Genomic DNA, 9212 nt, shown 5'->3' with positions numbered 1-9212 from the left:
GTTGTTTGTAATGAATATTATGCGATTGAGTGACCAGATCTATTCTCCGGAAGTTCAATAGCAGTTCGGGAGATTTGAATCCATTTATACAATTATTTGAATCCGACTGAAAATTGACAATTTTTCATACTGCCCATGTAATTAAAATAAAACAAGTTGGATATGAATAAAAATATATATATATATATATATATATATATATATATATATATATATATATATATATATATATATATATATATATATACACACACATACATATACACACACAGTGACTTGGTGTCAATTCAGGCCATGTATAGTGCTCAATGCGTTTCCGTATGGTAAAGATATTGCTGGGTGTGGAACTTGTTAAGGATACTCTGCAGTCTGTTTCATGCGTTGGGCAATTATCAGGAGTGATATTGGCAGGCTTGTTGCTGCGTATATATAGGGTCATATTATACATACTACATATACTCATTCAAAACATCAAAACACAAAAAACCGCATGGAACTCTCAAAATACATGTGGGCCCACAAGGACAACAACACAGAAAACAACATCACATCATGGTCTATCATTTCTATCATTGACTGAGCCCAGTCTTTTATATATATATATATATATATATATATATATATATATATATATATATATATATATATATATATATATATATATATATATATATATATATATATTATATATATCCTGAAGTTGTGATTGATAGATAGTTTAATTCATCAATATTCATCTTTGGTTATTGAATATAGAAGTAAGATATACCATGTCTTGTTACAGATTTTGACAAAAGTGATATAAATATTGGATTGTCATGTCACAACAGTAATTAACCTAATCCAAATTGGGGGGGGGGGGTTCTTATACAGGTGTGGAGGGGTTCCCTTCACTGTTGAAAGGGAGACCATCTATGGACAATCCATTCCTGTCCTGAAAGACAATTTGCTATGAAAATTGACAACTCATAAATAATAAAGACATGTCATTATGCAAGTCACACACAAACAAAACCCTTAATAATGATCTACATAATACAAGATGTGACAACCATATTTCTGCTAATATAGGGAGCTTACTGGACTTATGCCATTGAATGCACCAGTTATGCCATTCCCATAGCCATGTGAAACAAGATCGGCCTTGTATGACTATGTGGTGTCTGTATTGTTAGAGTGGCTATAAGAAATGTGTTTTTTGCAGTCTTTCATGTAAATGATGTCCCATTTGTCCTCTGTTCTGCAAGCACCCATAGCCAGGCAAGATCTCGTGATATCTTGTGCCATGCAGAGAATACTGGTTCTCAATAGTGTAAAGTCAAGTGCATGGCAATCCATTTAGGAGACACCAAGTACAAAATATTTTGCAAACATGATATCAATTCATATGATGTGCACTTGAAATAGAATCATATTTCTGGATACAAGCCATACATACAATTGAGTTCACCATCTGGGATGGATGTGTATATTTCTGTCTTTGTCAATAAGATAAAGTAATGGGTTAATACATAGACATATCTTCTATTGTCTATGGTTAACAGGGTGTAAATAACAAAGGCACTTTTCAAGATTATTGACCTGTTTTCGTAACCATGACTCTGAATGCAAACATTACAAGTTTAAATATTAGTGTTCTAAACAATAAACTGCATAATCGAGAAAGAAGAACAAGTCATTTTATACTTTGTATTTACTGGGAGCTTCCATTATCATACTTATTGAGTAATAATATTCACATTTACATTATAGGGCATTTTATAATCTTTCAAAGTTTGGCATGGGATCTGAACACGAATGTGAACCCAAATGTTAAGAATGTCACCAATCCTTTACAAATGCATTTATACTGACAGTGTTAGTTTTATTGTGCTGTTGATCACGCAGCAGTTGTTATTTTTGCATTCTGGAGACAGAATTTCCAACAATTGGAGAACTGGAATTCATGGTGATTCAACCGACCGGGGAAGCCGTGGAATATGGTGCGCTTCAGGAGCGAAGGATCGTAAGAGTGGAATGCTGATATTGCGCTGAGCGTAGAGTTGGTGTTGCTGTCGGTGACATTGGATACCTCGGGAATGATCAGACAGCTGTTCAGGTTGTACATTGCGGCGGCCAGGATGTTCTGCTTGTTTCGGGATGAAGTTGTTGGCACGACATCACGGAATATGACGCTGCGCTTTCCTGTCTCTGTGTCGAAGCAAAAGAGCCGCCCGTCAGTTTGACTGGGCCAGAACTCCAAGGTAAGTATGTACACACATTTACCAATGGCTGACAAGGTAACGGAATCTAGAAGATGTTTGGGTTTTTGCTCCACGGTGGTCTGCCATTCGCTGCACTGTGGGTCATATGCAAATAAGAATGGCTCCGCCCCACTTGTAGTGTAGATTTTACCATTGGCTGTAGCAATACTGACACAGACATACCGATCCATTGGTGATTTAATCGTTTGCCACTCGTCTGTCGTGATATTGTACTGCAATATCTTTGACAGTTCCATCGTTCTAGGCTGATAATGGAAGAAGTACAAACAGTCTCCAAGCTGGATGATATTTTTCCCATGGGGTGTTTCACCACTTCTCTCCTCTCCACCACCAGCTGGTCTTGAAATTTTGCTCCTGTTACCATGGCAATCAAGTAACCACAAGTCATCTTTGTCATCCAATGCGAGAACACCCATGCCATTGTTCAGGAACTGTACAGCAACAAATTGATCGCCTTCAGCCTGCCAGTATGGATTTCGGTCAGTTCTGTGTACTGTTTCACTGTCAGATGGATCAAAATATTCAAATGATTGCCTTGCAAGTTCACATCTGGCCATTGCACTTTCTGTGTAGCGTTTGTGATGTCGTGGAAGTGCAACCAGAACTTCATCATATTGTCGAGACTTGATCCCACTTTCCTGTAAATGTGCTAGTTTCTTCTGATATGTCAGTTTCCTGTAGGCCTCTTCTTTTGCCATCAGCGTCTTGATTTCATGATGTCCTTGACTGATATGGGACAAATACACAGGCTGTGATATACTCCGAGTGTAGGGATATCGTATGTGGTGCAAGAGTTCAGTGAGGTGACAGCTGCGATTGGCATGGTCAAACCCAACCCACAGCATCAGTCCATCTAACACCCGGAGTTCATTGTCAACTCGAAGGTCATCGGATGAGATCAGATCAAGGAGCGAGTCTTTACTACTCCTTTTGAAATCTTCAGTGTTCATATACGCTTCGAAGTCTTTGATAGCTGTGTTCTGAGAAGATGAAACCCATCGGACTTTAGAAGCCATCATCATCGGCAATGTCTTCCTCCGCACAATCCATTTCGGAAAAATTGTGTTGACCAGTTGTCTTATCATTGTGTCCACAGACAACTAAACGCTGTAATCTATTTGTTTCAAAACTCTGAAATCTAAACAAAAGAAGGAATGGCTTAATAATTTAAAGGTTAACACTGATTTTGATCACTTCACCCCTTTTCCACCATAATGGTAAATGTTATATTTGAAATTGTATAATAAGTGAAACTTGGCTTGTGGATGGTTAATCTTTCACATTTTTCCTGCTATAACACTGTAATGCTTGTTTGTATATATTTGTACATATGTATGTATGTGTATGTACGTATACATGTATAATGTATTTATGCATGCATGTATGTATGTATGTATGTATGTATGTATGTATGTATGTATGTATGTATGTATGTATGTATGTATGTATGCATGTATGTATGTATGTATGTGTGTGTGTGTGTGTGTGTGTGTGTGTGTATGTCTGTATGTATGTATTTATGTAGGTAGGTAAGGTAGGTAGGTAGGTATGATCTCTGTGTGTGTCTGTATGTACTGCTGTACATTATGTGTATGTATGGGCGGATGGATGGATGGACGGACAGACGGACACACATACAAATATATGTTTGTATGGATGGATAGATGTTTACATTGGAAATCACGAACATTTGCATATTTCTGTGCAACGGAACCAATCAAATTGTGTTCATCTGCTTGATCTGGTTGATATCAACCAGGGTTGGACTTCAAGTATCGCCTTGCTGAGAAAAACATTCTGGTATGACCTAAGCTTAGTTCAACTGAAATTAAAAAGAATTTCATCACATGGGATCTTGTCTTGATCATACTCTTGTTCAAAATGAGAGATAGTACAGAAAACGAAGTGCATAGAAAATTGTGATCTGGACGTTAATCTGTGTCACAACATCCTTTTTTAGCTCAATGGTCACAGCATGGAGCTAAGTAGAAGCCTCTACTTGAGTCCACGGTCATAGGAACGGAGTGGCTGCAGAGGCACTACCATTGCCACTCGGTTGCCCTCGTACGAATCATTGACCTATCACTCCATAGGTTGTGTTGTGTTAGGAGGGTAGCGGCAGTGTTTCTGACACATACCTGGATACCAACCAAGGACATAAATCAATGCACAAGCTCGGTATGCGGTTGCGACTCGACGACCCGACTCGACTGGGGATGGGCACCGTTCAAACTCTAACCCGTCATACCAAAGTTTTGTGACTGCTCCGGCGAAAGTAAAGCTCGCAGGGGCCAGGCCGTGTTGGAAGTGAAAAGTGGTTAACCTACCGTCACGTCACCTCAACTTTCCGTTCATGTAGTTCGTACTCGTAGGCCATCAGTTGTTCTTTTGCTGCTTCCGGGTATTCGCTGTCCCCACGTAGCCTATGATTACTCACGTGACCAGATGACCCTGTGCATAGTTCACACAGCGACACGCCGGCCGGGACGACATCGAAAATCGTCCTAGAGGGCGTCATGCATTCTTGCCGTCTCGGCAAAGCCAACAAGCAATCTCCAATTTTCAGTGACAATGTGATAACAACGTGTTATTTTCTGGGTGAAAATATGAAAATGCTTATTCGATTTTCCTTACACTTTTTTTTTCATTCACGTACAGATATGACGCAATCATAGTTTACGGAGATGACATGTTTTTTCTGTGACTTGCTCTGAGTACCAGTAGTTACAATTTATTTCATTTTCTTCTGTAAAATGAAAATACAAATCATATTTTAGATCTTCAGATATAAGCATGCTAAATACTTCCTTTACGTAATCGAAACTACAAACTCATCCTCGAACTCATCCTCAAACTCATTCTTCTCATCGGGGATTTCAACCTGGACAGTGCCATATAATCAAGGATCTCGAGTGTAGTGATACATAGCGACCGTAGTATATACGTAGTATATACTACGCGGCGGTCGCTATGTATCACTACACTCGTAACTGTGGTTTATTCCGTAGTACAATCACAAAATCATGTATTGCATCAAATCTACAAATCTTCAAAATAACCGCCGATCCAGTGACAGTTCTTCAAGGAGAAATGTGAATGACATCGTGTCTATGAAAAGCAACCGACGGAAACTGTACTGAACAGGCAGAACAACAGGTAAGACAGGCCAGTTTTTTCAGCCTGGGGGATCCATATGGGTGTCATCCTGTTTTCGACTTTGATGATTTGCGGGGGAGGGTCACCATGTTTTTGAAATGCTCAAAAGGGGGGGGGGGGGGTCAGTGTGTTTTTGAATTAAGGTACGGGCTCATAATTGCATAAAATGCATCATACCACAGCCAAGAATTGCATCATTCAGGTAAAGTTTTCAGCGCGCCGCTGGGGCGCGTAACTTTAACATGTCACAGATATATAAGGTCTGTTTTGCAAAGCATTCTCATCATTATGAATCTGCAGTTCATATACAAAGCATGACAAAAATCTGATCCTTTACTGTTTTCTCTTTGAGAACTCAGTATAAGAAAGCAGCTTGCATTAATATTTGACAATACATTGATACAGTGACATATTTTAACAAGCGACCTAACCGCCGATATAGCTCCGCTGTGTTTATGTAGAGAATAACTATTTTTGACACATGTTGATAAAGAAGGTAGAAATCTTTCATAGCTCATTTCAATGGCCAGAAAAACTGGCTAAAATAGCTGCAAAAATACACAATTGAAGATTTCATCATAATTTGAATATATCACATTGGATCATCCATGAGAATATGTCAACCAAAGCTATCTGACGAGTAGTTTTTTGAGAATGAAATTTTCTGACCATATAACAAAATTGAAGATTTCACCATAATTTCAATATATCACATTTATTTCGTCTGTAGGAACCTGCATATCAAATTTCAAAGCTATCAGACCAGTACTTTTTGATACAAAATTGCAGATTTCATCATAATTTCAATAAATATCATTTTTTCATTTGTAGGAACCTGTATACCAAATTTCAAAGCTATCAGATGAATAGTTTTGGAAATACACATTTTTTGACCAAAAATGGCAAAAATTGACCCAAAAATACAAAATTACAGATTTCATCAGAAATTCAATATATCTATTACTTTTAGTTCATCTGTAACCTGTTTACCAAATTTCAAAGCTATCAGACCAGTACTTTTTGAGAAACACATTTTTGGACCAAAAATGGCAAAAATGGCCCCAAAAATACAAAATTGTAGACTTCATCATAATGTCAATAAATATCATTTGGTTCATCTGTAGGAACCTGTATACCAAATTTGAAAGCTATAAGATGAGTAGTTTTGGAAATACACATTTTTTGACCAAAAATGGCAAAAAATTGCCCCCAAAATACAAAATTATAGATTTCATCAGAAATTCAATATATATTACTTAGTTCATCTATAGAAACCTCTATACCAAATTTCAAAGCTATCAGACCAGTACTTTTTGAGAAACACATTTTGGACCAAAAATGGCAAAAATTGCCTTAAAAATGCAAATTTGCATATTTCTGCACAATTTTACAAATATGAAATAGATCATCCGTAGGGAACTATGTAGGCCTACCAAATATCAAAGCTATCTGACTGGTAGTTTTTAAGGAGAAGATTTTTAAAGATTTTTTGACCAAAAACGACAAAAATTGCCCCAAAAATACAAATACGCAAATTTCACCACAATTTTGACAAATCTAATGAGGTCACCAAAAGTAAACTTCATATCAAATTTCAAAGCAATCGGATAAGCGGTTTCAGAGAAGGAGATTTTTTTATCAACAACAGTAAAAATGCCCCAAAAATACAAATATGCAAATTTCACCACGATTTGAACAAACTTAAGTGAGGTTACCCCAAGTGCACTGCATATAAAAATTCAAAGTAATCGGACTTGCGGTTTCAGAGGAGAAGGCAATTGTTGACGGACGACAGACGCCGGACGCCGGACACCAGACGCCGGACGACGATGGACGACGACGGACGACGAGGGAAAATCAACCTATTTGATAAGTTCCGCGTCGCTGACAGCGGAGCTAAAAAGGGAAAAATAACAAGATATTTTTCGGTCTCATTGGTGCAATTTTTTTCCTTTTTGTGACAGGTTTCCAAATAAAATGTTTTTTAATGATTAAAAATTATAGTCAATAAAGGGTAGCTTTTGTAATTATTAGTTCTGTTTTTATGGTTTCAACGATAAAAGTAAAGGTCCTCTCAGACACTGTACAACTCATAGATGTAGCTCTCCGGTGCTTCTTTAGAGATGTAATTGGAACCGAGCAAAAAATCCAATTTTTCTGTGCTCCAACCCATGGTTTTGGCATAGGCGTTGTTGTACTTTGTTAATACTACTGAAAGTTATAGTTTCCTTCATTAAGTTTCTGAAGCTCTCATTAAAAAGGTAATAGGGAAAAATTCATATTCAGTACCTATAGTACAAGGACAACTGTTAAATGACGGTTTCAAAGATTTGCAACAATGCATTCTCACTGAAAAAAATATTTATATCTAAATAATCATGAAAAAACAGTTCTCCTTTTCGGAAGGGTAGCTGTAATTTATGACAATAAAACTTCTCCGTTAATATTTGTTCTGTTATGTCAACCACAGTGTAATGTACTCTCTGAACTTTTTAAATCCCATTTTCCTCTGCAGAGATCCACCATGAAAGTGAAGGGGTTAAAGGTACATTGCAATGCCAAGTCTTAAGTTGTTGAAACAGCCTGCTTATGTCAGGCAAAAAGGGGAATTTTTAGTCTAAACCAAAATTCATGTATTGGCAATTTATTTACCTTGAGTGATACTGATTATTGAATCTATATGTCTATTTTATACATATGTATTCTATGTTGACAAATTAAAGTCTTCGGCATTTCCGTCCTTCATATACAGAATAAAAATCATAAAAAATTGTCAAAAGACACAGCTAACCGTCCCTTGAATATACTAAACTTTACCCGCAAATCAGGAAAAACAAGTTTTCATTGAGTCAAGCTCAAGCATTGGTTCATAAACACTTAACATGATGGCTGGCAACAGTTTAATGTCATGAAGTTTTTGATTTTTTGATTTTCTCTCTTTGATATTAGTGATTGACATCAATTTATGTACAACAGTTCTGGAAAATACATTCACAGCTCATTCAAAATATTGTATTCACACTTTGAAGTTGAAACTTTAAATTTCCTATCCTACAACTGACATGTTAACAGAACGACTGAATGTTAATATATATATATATATATATATATATATATATATATATATATATATATATATATATATATATATATATATATATATATATATATATATATATATATATATATATATATATATATATATATATATATATATATATATATATATATATATATATATTATAGTATTTACATTGCATCGATCTACGTTGTGTTTTACCTTTGCCTCCAGGAGGTCACCCAGTTTTCGAAAATTCAAAGGTGGGGGTGTCCAGCCACTCAAGTCCCCAAAAATTATACACCGCGCCCCAAGCAGAATAAACAGACCAGTCATTCAATACAAGATGAACTTGATTGTTGTCAAACACTCTCAGGAAATCCATGACTGCCTGTCTTCGACCCTTGTTATTTTAACGAAATTAATTCATAAACAACGATATCATCAAGAAAATTGATTCTTCTAACTTTATTAACGACTTACAAAATCTCCCCTGGAATAATGTTAATGCCTGCAACGACATCAATACTGCCTTATCAACCTGGAATTCACTTTATACAAGTGTTCTTGACAATCATGCACCTATCATCAAAGTCAAAAGCCAACCAAAATCCAGCCCATGGATGACAACAGAAATAAAGAAGAAAATGCAGCTTCGTGACTGGTTTCGGAAAATGCATCATCGCACTGGCCTTCATGTCTACTGGTTTGAGTTTGTGAAATATCGAAACTGA

At 36.6% G+C, this 9212-nt stretch overlaps 1 protein-coding gene across 1 annotated transcript; it reads right to left on the bottom strand.

Annotated features, from left to right (window-relative positions):
* Positions 1–700: 700 nt before the first annotated feature.
* LOC139152835 (kelch-like protein 20) lies at positions 701–4711 on the bottom strand. The gene is made up of 2 exons (XM_070726186.1): positions 4592–4711; positions 701–3402 (listed from the first exon to the last, which is right to left on the bottom strand). Exon 2 carries the CDS (start codon positions 3347–3349, stop codon positions 1880–1882), a length of 1470 nt encoding a protein of 489 aa, XP_070582287.1. The 5' UTR covers positions 3350–3402; positions 4592–4711; the 3' UTR covers positions 701–1879.
* Positions 4712–9212: the final 4501 nt, after the last annotated feature.

Source organism: Ptychodera flava, chromosome 16 (assembly GCF_041260155.1).
Source record: "Ptychodera flava strain L36383 chromosome 16, AS_Pfla_20210202, whole genome shotgun sequence".
In the NCBI taxonomy this organism is placed as follows: Eukaryota; Metazoa; Hemichordata; class Enteropneusta; family Ptychoderidae; genus Ptychodera; species Ptychodera flava.
The sequence above is the reverse complement of the archived record's forward strand: the minus strand, read 5'-3'. Positions and strand labels throughout refer to the sequence as shown.

Coding starts and splice junctions, on each gene's coding strand:
- LOC139152835 (XM_070726186.1), bottom strand. CDS start 3,349: ATGATAAGACAACTGGTCAACACAATTTTTCCGAAATGGATTGTGCGG.